The 18,562-nt window shown below is 38.4% G+C and overlaps 1 protein-coding gene across 4 annotated transcripts in view; it reads right to left on the bottom strand.

Annotated features, from left to right (window-relative positions):
* Positions 1-15,053, bottom strand: part of RASSF6 (Ras association domain family member 6) — a 64,183-nt gene extending 49,130 nt beyond the window's left edge. For 2 of the 4 annotated variants that reach the window (XM_060012388.1, XM_060012389.1), the window contains exons 1-2: positions 14,914-15,053; positions 3,054-3,152 (exon numbers count right to left, since the gene is read on the bottom strand). In XM_060012388.1, the coding sequence (XP_059868371.1) occupies positions 3,054-3,118 (65 nt within the window). In that variant the 5' untranslated portion in view covers positions 3,119-3,152; positions 14,914-15,053. Of the gene's footprint in view, positions 1-3,053; positions 3,153-14,699 lie in introns of all 4 variants that reach the window. The other 2 variants (XM_060012387.1, XM_060012385.1) reach the window with 2 other exon arrangements.
* Between the last annotated feature and the right edge of the window lie 3,509 nt (positions 15,054-18,562).

Here is an 18,562-nt window from a genome sequence, read left to right as displayed (position 1 = left end):
ACACTGCACAGAAGGCATTTACGCAAAAAGGAACACTGGTGTAGACCCAGGGCTACTGTCTTTGGAGACACCTTTGTTCAATGTTTCTGTAATTTTCTCTGGGGGGAGGCACTGTGGTAGGGGGACCTTCTCAGGGCTGTGCTGGGCTCTTACCCTGTTCTGCCCTTTCTGTCACTCTCTCGTGAGCGTCTTCCCTTTTCTTCACAGTCTCTCCCATCTTCTCCATCATCCCTCTATCCTGAATCTCATTTGCCTCCTGCTTCCCCTACAGATGACTCACATGCTTTTTTCATCATTTTCTCTTCCCAAACCATCATCTTTCAGGTCCTCTCAACAATGTCCATCCTGTTACCATGTCCATCTCTTACTTCTCTCTAGGATCTTTCTATCTCTCTTCCCTTTGGTTTCATATGGATGTTACTTTCTCTGACTTTCATTATCAGTCATCTGCACTTATTTTAAAAATTAATTTCTGCCTTTCATTTCAATTTCCCATTTTCTCAACTTCCCTCTTCTCCTTGTATCCCCAGCAACACTTTAGCTACCTTGACATCCCCAAGCGGTGTTTTCTATACTTGCCCACTCTATCACTGCCCCTCCTCTCTGTTCAGTGTCCACATTCCTTCTGCCCACTTTCCATCCAATGTACTACTGCTCGCCTTGTTGTTTCCTACTTTTCCTTTCACTCTTTTCTAACCCTGGATCTTGAATCTTCTCTATCACACTTATTCCCTTGGTGACACTAGTCAGTCTCAAATGTAACTTGTCTAGGACTGAACTCCCGATCTTCTACCCCAAACCTGCTCCTCCTGTAGTCTTTATAATGTCAGAAAGTATTCACTCCATTCTTCCTGACCCAAATCCTTGGAATCATCCTTAATCTTTCTCTTTCTCTCATACCCACATCTAATCCTTCAGGAAATCCTATTGTTTCTTCCTTCAAAATATACCCAGAATCTGAGCATTTTTCTCCACCTCCACCCCTGCCACCTTGGTCCAAGCCACCATCATCTCTACTCTGGACTATCCGCTCCTCGATAGTTTCTCTGCTTCTATCCTTGTGTCCTCTTCAGTCTGTTCTTAAAGCAGCAGCCAGACAGATTCAGTCACTCATGTACTCAATAATCTTCAATGATTTCTCATCTTGTAAGTGGGAAAGACGAAGTCTCAGTGGCCTATGAGGCCTTACATATTCTGGTCCCATTCTGTCTCTGACCTCACCTTCTCCTACTGTCCTCCCTATTTCACTTTCCCATACCAGGTTCCTGCACCCTTACAGGCATGTGCCTGCCTCAGGGCTGTGAACTTGGTGTCCCCTTTCCTGGAAGGGGACCTGGGAGGCTCCCATACCAGTTTCCTGCACCCTTACAGGCGTGTGCCTGCCTCAGGGCTGTGAACTTGGTGTCCCCTTTCCTGGAAGGGGACCTGGGAGGCTCCCAGCCAGATACCCACACAGCTCACTCGCTTCCCTCCTTCAGGCTTTTCCCTACTGCTACCTCCTTCCTGAGGCCTTCCTTGGCCATCTTATATGAAATCACAACTCACTGCTCTCTACCCCCCGCAATCATTACTCCCCTTCCAGCTTTATTTTTATTCTTCATATCTTTCAGCACCTAATAGTGCATCTTGTTTTACATTTATCCTACATTTTGACTGTATCCCTCTTTTAGGAGGCAACCCCATGAGGGTAAGGGTTTTGTTTCATTCATTACTGAACGCTCAAGGTCCACAGGAGTATAAACTGCTTTTAGGAAGCAGTTTATAAGTATCTGAGGAATGAATAAGTAACTCCTCTATCTTTTACTTCCTGCCTTCTTCCCGCCTCTTATATTTCATGCTTATCCTCCAGCTGTGGCTTTCATTCCATTTTTGACCATATTTATTCCTTTTGCTTTCCTATTGTGCAATCCTGCATCATTTATACGACTTTCCTCTGTCATTTATCTGGCTTTGTTTCTCTTCCCTGTAAGACATGGATCACATTCCAGGGCGACTTGTTTTTTTTCTTACCGTTGTGTGTTTTCCCTTTTCAGCTTCTGCTCTAGCTCAGCCAGGTTCGTCTCTTATCTTTACTCTTACAGTTTTCAAATCCCTGCTCTATTATTCCTAAACTAGCATAAGATGCTATCTGCTGCGTATAAGAAAATAGCCATAGCTGCTGACCATCTATTGCATAATCTAACATCAAGAGGGAAATGGTAAAAATGAAGTATGTCCTGAGGAGCAATGGAGGGAAGGAGAGGCCAGGAGAGCCTGGTTTAGGCCCATAGGCTAATTCTTTGGATATATTATTTATGAGGAGCCTCGGATCCTTTACTTAATGCTGTTCCTGAGAACTGTGACAACTATTAAAATAGAAATCTAGCTTTTGGTGAAATTAGACCACTATTTATGAAATATGAGTGATCGTTCCACGATAGGCTATGGCTTTTCAGTCTTCAGGAATGTATTTATTCAATTTCTAATTCAGTGTCTCAACTGATGATTCATATCATTGATCTTGTGGGTCATACATCATGCTTTTTTTATTGATACACATTTAGACTTTATTATAACACCTATGGAAGACCCAAATTTAGGCACTCTTTATATCATATTTTCTGAAATATTTTACAAAGCCCTCATAATTTTTTATAACATTTAATTCACTGGGGTCTCTTCATAGCAGATGAGAAAAATTAGAAAATGTAATGATGCCATTTTCCAAGTTTTTCCAATACAGTTAAAGCTTTCAAAATGAAGCTTAGGGGGCTTCCCTGGTGGCGCAGTGGTTGAGAGTCCGCCTGCCGATGCAGGGGACACGGGTTCGTGCCCCAGTCCGGGAAGATCCCACATGCCGCAGAGCGGCTGGGCCCGTGAGCCATGGCTGCTGAGCCTGCGTGTCCGGAGCCTGTGCTCCGCAACGGGAGAGGCCACAACAGTGAGAGGCCCCCGTACCGCAAAAAAAAAAAAAAAAAATTGAAGCTTAGAATGACAAAATGTGTAATACACAAAAGGTGTAATCCACAAACAACTGATAACTAGAATAACATATAATACAGGTGTACAGTTACCTGGTAATGAATGTCCTCTCATTGATGAAGATCCAAGAAGAGGACTGGTGAGCCATCATAGTCATTTTCTCCCCCTTTCTGAGATCATCTGAGGCTACCCTAAAACATTAGAATAATATTAATGATATGTTCCTGTGATGCATTCATAAATCAGTTTCTGCCTTAAACTGAAATTATTTGTTGTGTCCCTATTGTATAAAAATATTTTGGGGAGAATTTTTAAGTAGTGTTTTTTGTATGGGCATGAGGGTTGGGTTGGAGGGGCCGGGAGGAAAGAGAGTTTTTTTTTTACCATGTGCCTACTCTGGATCCTACACTCTGAATGTCGGCCATTTGATGGATGTTATCTCATTTACTCCTCAGACCATGCCAGCAAAGTAGGGGTGTTATTTCCATTTCACTTAGTAAGTAGTGGAACAAATAATTTGAAGCAAGGTCTGAATGTCTTTAGGGTTTCCTCTTATTTTTCTTTCCAGCATTGTTTTTGCAGCTTGAAAAGGGTTTGAGTTTCTATAAATTTGTCTGTTCTAAGATTCTTTTAAAAGATTTTTTTCCTATGCCAAAGGGAATTAATTTTGAGGATAAGTTCAGAGTTCTAACTACAACTCACTTTGAGTGGGTTTTTAATGGCATCCTCTAAACCTGCTTTTCATGTTTATTCACAGGATAATTTGTTTTGGGAACAAGTAATACTGTGTTGTTTTTCCCGTCCCCTCCCACCCCCTCCCCCACCTCCATATAGCTTTAAGATGTTTAGATGTTTTACTCCATTCTTATTACTCAATACATGCTTTTGAGAAAAATCTATTTTATTCTCTTTTGATATCAGTTTCCCATTTTAAACTGAAAATTATATTCTTCATATAATTTATGGAAAATAGTAGTAAAGGAAGAGGAACATATAATTTAATTTTGACCATCTAAAGAAAGAGGATAAAGAGGGCATATGAAGAAGTACTAGATGAGCCAGAAATACATAGCTTGACATATGGTTTTCCCCTTGGTAATCAATTCAAGAGACTGACAACTGCGTGATAGAGAAGGGGAGAGAGAAAGGCAGACAGGGATGGAGGAAGATTTCTAACAAAGGACAAAACAAACTGCAATGTTGGCCCATGATAAATGCTACTGATTTGCAAATTTATAAGTGAAATCCTGGACCAGAGATGTGCTGATAATCACTTCCCAGTTCACGGCTGTACTAGCCACGCTCCCAGTGATGCAGTGATCCAGTATGTCTGAATTTGGCATAACTCCCTTTATAAGGAGTCCTATTTCTGAATTTTTAGTATTTGATTTGGAATACATGCTAAGAATTTTCTTCATTTTTGCATTTATCCACAGTTCCGATACTACCAGGTTTTAGTGATTTAAAAGTTATCCTCGGGCTTCCCTGGTGGCGCAGTGGTTGAGAGTCTGCCTGCCGATGCAGGGGACACGGGTTTGTGCCCCAGTCTGGGAGGATCCCACATGCCGCGGAGTGGCTGGGCCCGTGAGCCATGGCCGCTGAGCCTGCATGTCCAGAGCCTGTGCTCCGCAATGGGGGAGGCCACAACAGTGAGAGGCCCGCGTACCACACACACACAAAAAAAGTTATCCTCCTGTTCCATCTATAAATGCACAGATGGGCTTAGGGTGTTTGAAGCTGCTGCTTCCTGGTACAGAGCTTACGCTTTATTGAGAAGTGTAAAAAGGAAAAAAGAGAAGGCCCATGAGGAATTCTGTCTAGTTGAAATAATGTTTCTGAAGCCTTCCTGATTTTATATTTTATAGTAAAATTTCTAGATATTTTTGAGAAAAAATTACATGTCTTCCTGTTATACCTGTAAATAAAATTTCCAAATTTTATTTGTAAAATAAAATTGACTTGTTAAAAAAATTCATTTAGTTTTAAACTTCTGTTTATATAGCAGCTCAGTGTTATTTTCTTTAAAAAGATATTAAATTCCCAAAGGCTTATGTGATCCAAAAAGAGGCATGTTGCAATCATTGAAATTTTGGGGGGCAACATGATAATACAAGCTAGCTAAAGTAGAGAAGAAATCCTAGGGCCATGTTTGGTGCTGTGCAGAAAAAAGGAACATGGACTGTGTAAACTGAAAAACTAGAGAAACTGTGGCCCAAGGCAAGGAAGGATCAGGCAGTTTAGTAAGTCTGTTTTTGGAGTATTTCTAGAAGAAATTCTCTCCTGTATGATTCTGTGCAAGGGAACATATTCCTTCTATTCCAGCAATTGAATTCAAACTGACTGAACCCTGTCCCATCTCACAAACACAGCCTGAAGTTACCAGGCAGCCAAAATCAAGCTCTGACTTGCAGGGTTGATTAAGTGTGATGTAACATCCTTCCAGTCTCCTTCAGGCTCTGGAAACTGTGGTCAGACATGAGTAATAACCTCCTTTATGTCTCCATATAAATGGCATTAGGGTGTAACCAGAGATTTTATATAATATTTTCTAGTCATTCCATTTTGCAGAAATAGAATATTTAATTATCATTGCTTCAAGCCTATAGAATCATAGGAACTATAGCCAGGATAAAAAGTAGGCTAGAGAGAAAAGTTCCATTTTTTTTTAACACCTTTATTGGAGTATAATTGCCTTACAATGGTGTGTTAGTTTCTGCTTTATAACAAAATGAATCAGTTATACATATACATATGTCCCCATATCTCTTCCCTCTTGAATCTCCCTCCCTCCCACCCTCCCTATCCCACCCCTCTAGGTGGTCACAAAGCACCGAGCTGATCTCCCTGTGCTATGCGGCTGCTTCCCACTAGCTATCTACCTTATGTTTGGTAGTGTACATATGTCCATACCACCCTCTCACTTTGTCACAGCTTACCCTTCCCCCTCCCCATATCCTCAAGTCCATTCACTAGTAGGTCTGTGTCTTTATTCCCGTCTTGCCCCTAAGTTCTTCATGACCTTTTTTTTTTCTTAGATTCCATATATATGTGTTAGCATACAGTATTTGTTTTTCTCTTTCTGACTTACTTCACTCTGTATGACAGACTCTAGGTCCATCCACCTCACTACAAATAACTCAATTTTTTTTTATTTTTTAAAAAAAGGGGAGGAATTTCCTCCTTTTCCTTCTGAAGCAGGTCATTTTGATTTTGGTTGGGGTAAGCTGTGTGAAAGACATTCTATGTTTTCTTTCTTCAGGAGAATACCAGCAAAAAAAAAAAAAAAAAAGAAAGAAAGAAAAAAGATAAAAGCTATCCTCACGAAATCCTGATGCATAGTTTTTCCTTATACTGAGCTATGAGCACATCTCAACAGGCATAATGTAATATTCAAGTTGTAATAGTCAAGCTGAATGCTTGACTAGTTTCCCTTTATGCTTTTACCATTTTGATCATCACATCATCTTGTTCACAAACCTTGGGATCTCGTTCTTAGCAAATATAGCCCAAGTGTCTTAACCTGACGTTCAGGCTTTCTGCAGTTTCACCCAAACCTACATTTCCCAACTCAAAATTGAAGCTTTCTTTAATACCAGGCCTTCTAGTCTAGTGGAATTACGTGTCATCAAGTCTCTTCTCACTATTTCCTTTTCCCTCATCATTGCAGGTTCTAGTATCTGCTCAAGTGGGATCGTATCAATCTCCCCATGACCTGTTCTACACTGCTGTGATGCCGCTTTCTGCTGTCCATTGGTATTGTCATGATTGATTTATACCTTATCTAATTTTCTACTCATATCCTCTTGCTCAAAAAGTAGTGCTCCTCTAGTTGGGAATGTCATCCTCTTTGACAGCACATCATTGGAAGGGGGTTTTGTGGAGGACTCATGACAGAAGAGACAGAAGCTTAGCCAACCAGGCAAATTAACTGTATAGGTCAGAAGCTACAAGGGCATTTTAGGCTCCCTTGGGACAGAGACACAGCAAACTCCAAGAGCCCAACAAATCCCAATTACTCAGTCACAAGATTTGGTCTGGGCTGTTTGGTTATGTAGCCTTTGCTCTTGCTTCTAAAACCTGAGTTTTGCCCCTAGACTTTGTCATTCTAATCATCCTCAAAAAGAGTTACTGATGCTCCCTAGTGAGGTCCACCCCCCCCCCAGGTGGTCACCTTGCTACCCAAACATAACCTTCTCCCTCCTGGATCCAAATTATTTACCATCTATTCTTCATTTCTATACTTTTATTTCTCCTGTACCTCTCCTTCCACATTCCAGCACCCTATATCTTGCCAAGTGGTTCATTTTCTCTCCTCATTTTCTCTGCCTCTTAGCAGCAATTGACAGAGTTGGTTGTCCCCTCCTTCTGATACACTTTTTTTGGAGACTTTTGAGACAAAACAGCAATCACACAACCTTACTTTATTTCCTTGCTCTCACAGGTCTCAACTTTTTAGTCTTCTCTACTGCTTCTTCCTTTATATAAAATGCTGGCTAGTTCTAATAGTCTGTCCTCAGCCATCCTCTTTTCTCTAACTATACTTTCTTCCAGTTAATCTAATCCAGTTCCATCCCAGCCTCTCTGCTGAGCTCCAGACTCATGTCACTACCTACTTTATCTCTACTTGGATGTCTATCAGGCATCTCAGTGTCAACATGGCCAAACCAGAATCACTGACTTTCTCCCATGCTCCAGAATTTCCTCCTCCACAATTCTTTCCAATCTACCCAACTGGGCACCAAAACTGAAACTCAGTCTTATTTTCTCCTCTTTCATCATAACTAGATTCCAATCTGAAAGTAAGTCCTATTGGTACCTCCAATAGGTAACTCCAAAGCTTCTGTTTCCACTGCTACCACTCTGAGCCAACCCACCACCATCTTTCTCTTGGATTATTGCATCAGCCTCCTGACTGGTTTCCCTGCACCCACATCGTGACCCATATTCCATTCTCCACATGGTATCCAGGATGATAATTTCAAAGAGCAAATTAGATCTTGTCATTTCATGATTAAAACATTGCAAAGACTTCCAAGAATGAACTAGAATAAAATATAACCTCCTTATGATGACCCCAAGATCCTGTCAATCTGTTCAGTATTCATTCCCTTCATTATTTCCCTCATTGATTACATTTCATCTATCAATACATTGGCCTTCTTTCTGGTTTTCAGTCACTCCCTAAGCTCATTCCTGCCTCAGGGATTTGAACTTGCTGCTCCTCCTACTTGGAGCACCTTACCTCAGACCTTCACGTGGCTGCCTGTTTCCCATCATGCGGATCTCAGTCCCTGGGTCTCTCCTCTCAGAGGCTTTCCCTAAGCAAGTCTCAGCCAGTCATTATCGCATTATTTTCATCTAGGTACACATCAGTATCTGAAAGGATCTTATTTATTTACATTGCCTGTATTCCCCAACTACAACATGAACTGTTTAGGTTGTGGGCTTTTTTGTTTGTTTGTTTGTTTACCTGGGTACATCCAGTTCTTAGAATTTTGGCGAGAACATGGAAGGGATTTAATTAATATTTGTTGAGTGACTGACTAAATGTCAAATTGTAGCTGTGACCCAAAGGACTAATTACTATTAATAAAACTTTTTCTTGACCTCATAGTTAATATGATATTTTAGCTGGGACTAGAAGTCGGGGATATTTTGAACTGAAGAAGCACAAAGTGCAAATTGACAGTGATGGGCTGAAGAATCATGGCAGTGGCTTTCTGATTGGCTCCATTCTATTTGTGCTCATAAAAACAATTAGCTAATGTATCATTAAAGATAGCAAAAATCGCTATGTAATTATATTGTCAAACTCATGACCTGTGCTGAAGCAAATCATAGCTAGCTTCAGAAGATGTGATTAAACAATTTCAAAAGCCCTGGGACTTCCCTGGTGGCTAAGAATCCGCCCGCCAATGCAGGGCACATGGGTTCGAGTCCTGGTCCGGGAAGATCCCACATGCCATGGAGTAACTAAGCCCATGCACCACAACTACTGCGCCTGTGCTCTAGAGCCCGTGAGCCACAACTACTGAGCCCACGTGCCACAACTACTGAAGTCTGAGCGCCTAGAGCCCGTGCTCTGAAAAAAGAGATGCCACCGTAATGAGAGGCCTGCGCACCGCAGCAAAGAGTAGCCCCTGTTCACCACAACTAGAGAAAGCCTGTGCACAGCAAGGAATACCCAGTGCAGCCAAAAATTAATTAATTAATTAAAAAGAAAACAATTTCAAAAGCCCTTACATTATTCTCTGACCCTAGAAATAAGGAGAGTTGAATGGAAATTATGAAAGAAAAATGAAAATAGGATAAAATTTTTCTTCATAAGCAGTATATGCTAATTGAATAGGAGATAATATTGACCGTGTCTGAATCCAAAATTTGGCTAAGCAAAATATTCAAACAATTGAAATACCTGAAAGGTAAAAATGTGATTTAGTAAAAGTCCCATTTTATTATTAATTGCTGAAGTGAGAAATAGATCTATGAATTCCAATAGTTTCCATTCCCATTAACCATGATTCACTGCAAATTAAAATCTGGTAATGACTTTGTGAATATCCTCTAAGTTATAAAGACTTGGTAAATTTATGAGTCTGAGCTAGTTACCTCAAAAGGCTTAAGAGGAGGATAACCAGAGGTTGTGATTAGCAGAAAGATTTATTAACAAAAGAAAAATTACAGGTCTAGAAGCCTAAGGGTCTTACTTTGAATGTTCACAATTATTTTGGTAGAACAGAACAAACTATGACTTGAGGAGGAAGGTAGTTGTTAAAAATCTATATACTTTACTGGGAGGGATAATCATACAGGGCTCTCCCATCCTGGGGCCAGAGCTTATTACTTAGATTGTGTATGAAATAAGATCACTTATTTAATGTTTGGCTATTTATTTTTTAATTATGTCCAGACAGAGTAGAGCTCAAGAGATGTGGAATTAAATAGGCAAGTAATTAAATCCTGGAGAAATAAACAGTCCTAGAAGTGCTAGGCAGGTCTAAGCTCAAACAGACCTTGGAGGCTCAACAGGGAAGAGAGAAGACCAGGAAGATAGAATCAGTCTGAGCAGGCAGCAGGGTTCAGGAACCTGAGAAAGCAGAATAAGTCAGCACCAGTATCTGGGCAACGCTGAGAACAGAGAGCATCTGAGAGCATCAGTGGTTCACCTCTTCCTGCTCGGCATCCTGCCTAGATGTGGGCTTGCCTGGACTGGCCAGAATGAGGCCAGAGGATGGGAGGTGAAGCCCAGTTAACTCAAAAGGGCCGGTCATTTAAAGTACCTTCCTTGGTCCAAGCATGGATTAATTAAATGGTTGCTTGTTTAAAAGTGGGAAACTTGGCTCACTCTTTTGTATATCAACAAATATTTCATGAGCTCCCTCTCTGTGCTGTTGCTGTGCTAGCCAGGAAGTGTAGCCTGCATCTGTATCTGCAGCTCCTGATTCCTGAGGCCCCTGCGTGCAGGAAGTGTCAAAGTGGTCATGATTTTACAATGAACCAAAAAAAAAATACATGTGCTAATTTCCTTGGGTCCTCCAGCCAAAGGGAATTTCTCCTGCCTTTGAACTTTGATAGCAAAATATCTGCAGCTTTCTAATTACTTACTACTTTCTCTCCCTAATCATATTTTATTTTACCTGATTTCCTCTAGAACAGGATGATTGCTCATTTCATTTTTGTATCTCCTAGAGTGAATGTATATATGCAAGTATGTAGAGAAGACATATATAAAATTATGAATATCTGTATATTCAAGATGTGGAGAGATGTACAAAAATATTAACAGTAAAATTGAGATCTATGAAATTGAGTGATAATTATTTTCTTTTTGATTTCATATGTACTTTCTAAGTCATATACAAGGAACATATCTTAATAACACACACCATAAAAATTCCAAAAAAAGAAAAAAGAGCAGAGAGTATAACATTAGAATAGCGAGTGTGTATTTCAATTATGAATTAAGATTAACGGCTGTATGCATGGTGGGTTTTGTTTTAATTATTATTTTGGCCTGAAGAAGCAATGGAAAGTTACAAATATGTATTTACCTCTAAAATAAAGCTGTTTTCTCTAAGCTCTGACGTGGAACCTTGTAGTACAGAAGAGTAGACCCGTATACAATTACATCACTTCAAGGAAACAAGACAAAACATCTATAATTCTAATTGTTATCCAATTCTTAGAAAACAAGAAAAGAGTCAAGAAAAGTATGGTTTCTGGGAAATAATTGGCTCCATATTTTTTCTAAGGAATGTGTGTCATTTGCAGAGATGGTAAAAGTTGAGCATTGGACTATAATCACTATCACTTTATTAAGTGATATTGATTGCAGTTAGGGAATGTTTGAGATACAAACAAAACTGTATTACAGTGCTTGAATTTAAGACAGGATAAACAGGATGAATATCAAACAACCAGGCTTCTATGTGAGTATACCATCACAGTCAGTCCAGTGGAATCTAATTTGAAATGCCAAACATTTAGTATGCTATTGTATATTTACATGGCACTAATGCCCTGTACTCCATTCTCCCCAGAGTGCCCTCAGGGAGGTGAGAAAAGCAGGAGCAGTAGGAGAAGCGAGCTAGTTGGAAGCCATTCAGGACTCAAGGCATCTTGCCACCACTCAGTCTGGGAAGGAGCTACTCCATCTGCCGATGGCTTCTTCTGGAATTGCTTCTATGGCACAGCTCAAGAGTCTCTGCTTCATCTGGGTTTCCAAGAGGAAATTCTAAGGTTGACTTCACAGGGGCCATGGCTCAATTTTTCCTGTTCATCTGTTGGCTGCAAAAGAATCAGCCCTCCTCTTGAGCTCCATTTCCTAGACTCTGGGATAATGATGGCGATGTCCTTCAACCATCTCAGCTACTAAGATAACACCCTCATCCCTTAAGAGAGAGACACCTTCATGTTCAACTACTGAAAGCAGTAGTATTGGTTTGTTCGGTACTTGAGACGATGTTATGAAATGATGAAATCACTCTACTTGATAGCTTTAAAAGACTGATTTTTTTCCAACAGATCCAATCCTCTCTAACCCTAGACTTTAGTGAAAAGAGAGAACATTCAAAAGAAGTTCTTTCTCAGAGGTTGTATTTTCAATTGACCTTTACTTGACTATTTTTAAAAATCTAAACTTTTATATGAAGCCCATGTATCTCTAACAACCCTAAATTCCCTGTCTGCATTGTAACCGAAGAATCTGTACAAGTAAATTGACTATTAGCACTAGATTTCTATTTTGATGAAAGGTATAGGATGCATCTTACTTTAGGAAGTTAAAACAAGTATCAATTATGAAACCTTGAATTACATGTTAAAAAGACATATTACATATATGTTATACTATTTTAAATGTAACCAGAAAACTTAATATTTTCTTAATCACTGCTGGTTACTTCTATCTCTTCTGATTGACCAAAACATTTAATAGTTTATCACAAAATCTTATAAGCATTAGAAATAGTAGAAAAACATTTGTATACTAAAATAGACTTTAGGAAGATTTATAACTGGTTATGTGGTTAAATAAATAAATCTCAAATTATTCTCAAATATGGTTAATGGATTTATCTCAGTTGGGGCTACTGTTTGCTATTTAGATATATGCCTATTAAGGAATACAAAAATCAAATATTGATAACTTGTTTAAATTCTAACAATATTTATGCAGCATAAAGACATATTTCCTCTTTGAAAACTGTTTAGTAAACACTGGTACTATAATTTATTCTAAATAGATTGGATTATTTTACAAGTTTTTAGTTAAACTACACTAAACTGATTCAAGCCCCAGAGTACAATATAATAGTACAGTTCAGTTTACTTGGCTTTAGAATTCTATCTCCAATCCTCCAGTCACTATCCCATTATAAGGGTGGGCAGGAGGGGGAATTGGATGAAGGTAGTCAAAAGGTAAAACTTCCAATTATAAGATAAATAAGTACCAGGGATTTAATGTACAAAATGATATATATAATTAACACTGCTGTATGTTGTATATGAAAGTTGTTAAAAAGTAAATCCTAAGAATTTTCATCACAAGTAAAAATTTGTTTTTCTATTTCTTTAATTTTGTATCTGTGTGAGATGATGAATGTTCCCTAACCTTATTGTAGTAATCATTTTATGATGCATGTAAGTCAAATCATTGCACTGTACACCTTAAACTCATACGGTGCTGTATGTCAATTATATCTCAATAAAACTGGAAGAAAAAAAGTTCCTTCTATCTCTAAAAACAAAAAGCCACCGCAAAACAAAAAAAAAAAAACTCGAACAAACAAAACGAAAACACAGTACATACATTGCAGATTTTCAACTCTGCAATTTGAATACATTAAAACAATGATAATATTAAGCTAGGATCAATTGCAAAGCATTTAACTGTTTTATATTAATAAAATAAAAAGATAAAATGTCATAATTGGAAATACTTTGCTAGTCACACCTACTAAGTTTATTCCTTCCTCAAAGTCATCCACATTAATAAAACCATCAGCAACATTAACCAAAATGCCCTTTAAAGAATCATAAAGTAAGTTCACTTCCCTATAATTTAAGTGGTAAAGACCAGCAGAACACAGGTATCATTCGTTTATGTTTCTTGTCCGTAAACACAAATAAAAGTCCATATCACTTTAATACAAACAATACAATATGTGCTACAATGTAAGAACATGGACTATATGGTCTAATTTTATCAAAGTTATTCAGGGGCAGTCTCATAAATAAAACTCAAAATTGATGAGTTCTACAACAGGGGGTTGAGTGTTTCTCTCCTATTATGAAATTATTGTTTCTTGTTAGAAATAACATATTCATATAAGTGAGACTTCCCCAAAGTAAAAATGATTGAGTAGCAAAAAGTTTGAATTTGCCACTACATACTCTATTGGAAAAGTGGCAAGAAGCCAGATAATTTCATTGCTACTCAGAGGAATGAGTAGCTTTGCCCACTTGCCATCTGCTTACGTGTCCTGGACCCACTCACTGGAAACCAGTTCAACACGGTACCCCCACACTGTCTGGTCTCACTAGTTCACTCACCCTCCTTGACATGGACCCTTTGGCAGAGCTGCACATTTCTTAATGCTAATTGAAGGCACTATGTATAGCTATTTATAGAAGGCTTGCTAAGTGTTTAATTCCCATCAAAGCCCTATTGGCAGATAGTGTTATGACGCTTACTTTATAGATGGCAAACAGAAGCTTGGCTAGGTTAAGTAACTTGCTATGGGACAAACCAGTAAGTGGCAAAGCCAAGATTTGAACCTATAGCTCTCTTGCTTCAGAATTGGACCCTTAACTCATGGACTCTCATTTAATTATGATTATCCTTTCATTGTTTGGGGCAGTCTTAAATTATATCAGAAATCCTTTTCAATTTTGTGTGTGTGTGTGTGTGTGTGTGTGTGTGTGTGTGTGTGTGAGAGAGAGAGAGAGAGAGAGAGAGAGAGAGAAGTCTCTGTTGATTTGTGGAAAATAATAAAAGTTTAGCTGAACCGCAATTAAAAAGACCTTTCAGGTCTGCTGGTTGAATGTAACCTTGTAACCATAACAGTACTGAGGGAAAGGGGGAAGTAATGCAGGAGTCTAGTATCTTTTCCAGGCAAACCACAATTCCAGGTGAAGAACTTGAGTTCATGACACTTGTCAGAAAAGGGAGGAGGGTTTGGTGGCCACACTTACCTTCAAGCCCTCCCCTCTTCCCCTCACCCTCCCCATATGCTTACCTTGGTCAGGAAAGGGTGTTCTGAAAAAATCAAAAGGAAAATACGTCCGGGTTTCGGGCTGCTCTGACACATGCACACCTTCAAACTTGGCTCCCTATGGATTTTGCTTTCTAACAACTTGTCCTCAACTTGACCTCAGGGAGTAGATTAGAGGGTTTTTGTTTTCCCCTACCCCCATGTTTCACCTGCTACACTGTGAATGGGAGATTTTTACCTTCGTTGTTGAGCTGAACCTGCTCCGGAGAGTGTGTTTCCCTGCTCAGTTCCAAACTCTGATCTTCGTTGGAGAGTCAGGGCTTGCTCACCTGTCCCGGAGGTGGAGCTGGGGTCGGAGACAAGCGCGGGAGGAGGGGCGCACACACTCCTGCCCGGGCGGGGCTCCCTCTGAGCCTGGCAGTGCCCCTCCCACGAACAGCAAGCCCAAGAAACTGTTAATTATTACTCCTTTTCGCCACAGCAGGGAAGTGTTAGAAACCTGAGCCACTCCCTGTGCCTCAGTGCATGTTGGGAGTGTTTACTTTCTTTCTTCGGAGCCACTGATAGGAACTCTCCTTTGCTCCCTGTCACACATCTTGAGGACAAGTGAATTGACATGCTGGTTAACGCTTTAACCTCTGAACTGGCCGGATTCTAATCTCTCCTCTCTAGTCTGTAGAGAAATAGTCTTTAAGAAATGACACCGACTAGGACTGAATGTCATTATTCACATGTCTTTCTTTTGAAAATTTTCTCTTTTAATCAGAAATTTCTTAATTTCCCCCCCTTGTTCTTTTGCCACCTCCTTTCCTTACTGGCACCCTTTTCACCCAGAGCGGTGGTTCTCCCACTCAGAGCAAACCAGAGCCACCCAGTATCTTGCGAAACCCTCATAACCCATGGGCCTCAGCTCCTATGAGACTCCGATCTAGTAGGTCTAGGGTAGACAGCAGGTATGTTTTAAATAAGCTTCACAGAAGAATCTGGTAGACATCAAAATTTCAAAACTATTGTAATAAAAGTATACAAGAGGAAATGAATAGTAATTTAATCACTACCTAGTGAATTGTGTTTGGAGACAGCTTTTCCTTAATACCTTTAATTTTAAAAAAGGCACGAAAGTCTAGTTAACTAGACTTATTATGGTGATGATTTCATAATATATGTAAATATTGAATCATTATGTTGTATACCTGCAACTAGTATAATATTATATGTCAATTATAACTCAATTAAAAAGAAAGGAATGGATAAAGGAACTGACAGTTAAAAAAAAAAAAAAGAGCTCCCTCTTTGAAAACTACCAAATTTACTTAAAATTAGTAAAATCAGACCCCAAAAAAGGGCACCAAAAACTCGGAGACACTCAGATGACAGATGTTCTGGAAATAGTGCTTTTATTTACACTCATACAAGTGCACTTTTTGGTATCATTGGTACTTTACCTGTTTCCTATGTAAAGCACTTTGATCATTAAAAAAAAAAAAAAAGAAGGTTATTTTACAAGAATAAACCTCAGAGCCCTCAAAAGGAATTAAATATAATTCCTACAATGAGTTGAGTAGGCAGAGTTGATTTCTGGTGTCCTGTGTATTCAAATGTCAAATTAACAGACTGACCATCACTCTAGATTTGCAGGTTACGTGTTTGATATAGAACTTTAAGGATTCTCTATGTTCAAAAGGTCAGACAGTTTATCTAGTTGACTTGCGGTGTGTGGAGGCCAGGGATGATCAGACTGATCATTCCTTGGGCTATTTTAATAAATTGAACAGGCAAATTGGCTTATTGGATCACAATCAAACCTTCTACAACCTCATATATGAGGACAGTGTGACCTGGTATTACCTGTGGGGATTCATTTGATGGCCATGTTGACCTTACAACCCCCCATTTGTAACTGCTGGTATGGACTGACCTTTGAATGATGACTAACAGCAGCTGCAGTGTCTACAGCTCCTAGGCTCCAGAATGTCTTTGTTCAAATCCATGCCCCACTCCCATTGTCTGCATTTCCTTATTATCAGTATCAGAGAAACCTTGTTTTGCCTTTTTTATCTGCAAGCATCCTTGAAGGCTTTATTCCGATTACTCGTTTTCAGCTGGTTTCCTTTCACTCGTTTCAGTGATTCCTTTTGTTCTGGAGTACTTAACCTTTTATAAATATGTAATTTTTATTTTGTAATATAAAAAGTACATAATTGCACATGTGGAAAATATAAAAAGCACAGATATGTAGAGGAAAAAAATCACCTACAATTCCATCTCTCAAATATAGTTACCAAGAACAATTTGGTGAATGTCTTTATTGACATACTTTCTCTATGGATATTTACCAAAATGTTATTATATTTGCTTATTGTTTTATAATCTGCTTTTATCACATTAAACATATTATGAACAATTTACCACATGTCAGTCAGTTTTTTTTCTGCAATATGTTTTTAACTAGCTGCACTGTATTACACCACATGGATATACTATTATTTATTTAATCAGTTCCCTATTGAGAAATTTATATTACTATAAATAACGCTGTAGTAAATGTTTGTATGAAATTGCACACAACCACGATTATGCCTTTTAGACATTTCAAACAATGAAGTTGCCAGATGAAAGGTAATACACATTTTTATAGAATTTCTCTCAAGTGTCAATTTTATACTCCTGGAGTAACTCTTGGATTATTTTTCTTCTTTTAAACATTTCCCTATTTGAAAGGTAAAAAAATCATATCCTATTTTAAATATGTATATTATTGATTACCTGTAAGACTGAACCCACATTTAGACTGACCCTGCATTTTTGCTTTCTGTTTATTGTACTGTTTGTTCATTTTTTTGGTATTGATTTCTAAGATCTCTTTATATATTAATCACTTCAACATATAGTCATATATGCTGTAACTATATTTCCCAGTATTATTTGCCTTTTAATTTTGTTTATGGTAATTTTTGACCTACAAAAGTTTAAAACTTTAGTTATTAAATTTATTACTATTTTTCTTTATTGCTTATAACTCAGTGTTAAAAAGCTTTCCCATCCTTAAAGTATATATATATTTTTTTCTTCTAGTTTATTTATTTAGAGATTATTTATCTATTAAATTTAACATTTCAACCCATCTGGACTTTATGATGCTAACAACTGTGATATTTAAATCTAAATTAATTTAAAAAAATTATTAGTTATTAAAAAGTAGGATTTATTGAATAATTATAGATTATAAATTCCACAAGGTAAGGACTATGTCTTCTGCTTTATTTTATCTCCAAAGCCTAGCACATGACAAGCAGGTTCATTGTTAACTCAGACCAGAGTTCTATTTGTTTATTCACTTATTTACTTATTTATATATTTGAGATATAGTTGATTTACAATATTATATTAGTTTCAGGTATACAACATAGTGATTAAAAATTTTTATAGGTTATACTCCATCTAAAGTTATTATAAAATATTGGCTATATTCCCTGTGTGTGTAACATAGCCTGTAGCTCATTTATTCTATACAGAGTAGTTTGTACCTCTTAATCCCCTACCCCTATCTTTCTCCTCTCCCTACCAGTAACCACTAGTTTGTTCTCAATATGTCAATCTGTTTCTTCAGGCCAAATGTTTAATAGTCACTCGATTCTTTTCTTTGCAACCTTCCACTCCCAGCAAGTCTTGAAGTTGTATCTTAGTCTCTGCATCTCCACTACCTGCTAGATTAGGCAGTATCACTTCTTGCTCAGATACTACAAATGGCCTCCTAATTGGTCTTTCTGCCTGTACTCTTGTCCCACAATAGTCCATTCTCCACCTGTAGCCAGTGTAATCTCCTATAAACAAAAACCAGATCACAATGCCACCTTTCATCTCTTTTGCTGAAAACCTTTCTGCCG

This window comes from Delphinus delphis, chromosome 5 (assembly GCF_949987515.2).
Source record: "Delphinus delphis chromosome 5, mDelDel1.2, whole genome shotgun sequence".
In the NCBI taxonomy this organism is placed as follows: domain Eukaryota; kingdom Metazoa; phylum Chordata; class Mammalia; order Artiodactyla; family Delphinidae; genus Delphinus; species Delphinus delphis.
This window is presented reverse-complemented; position numbering and strand designations above follow the sequence as displayed.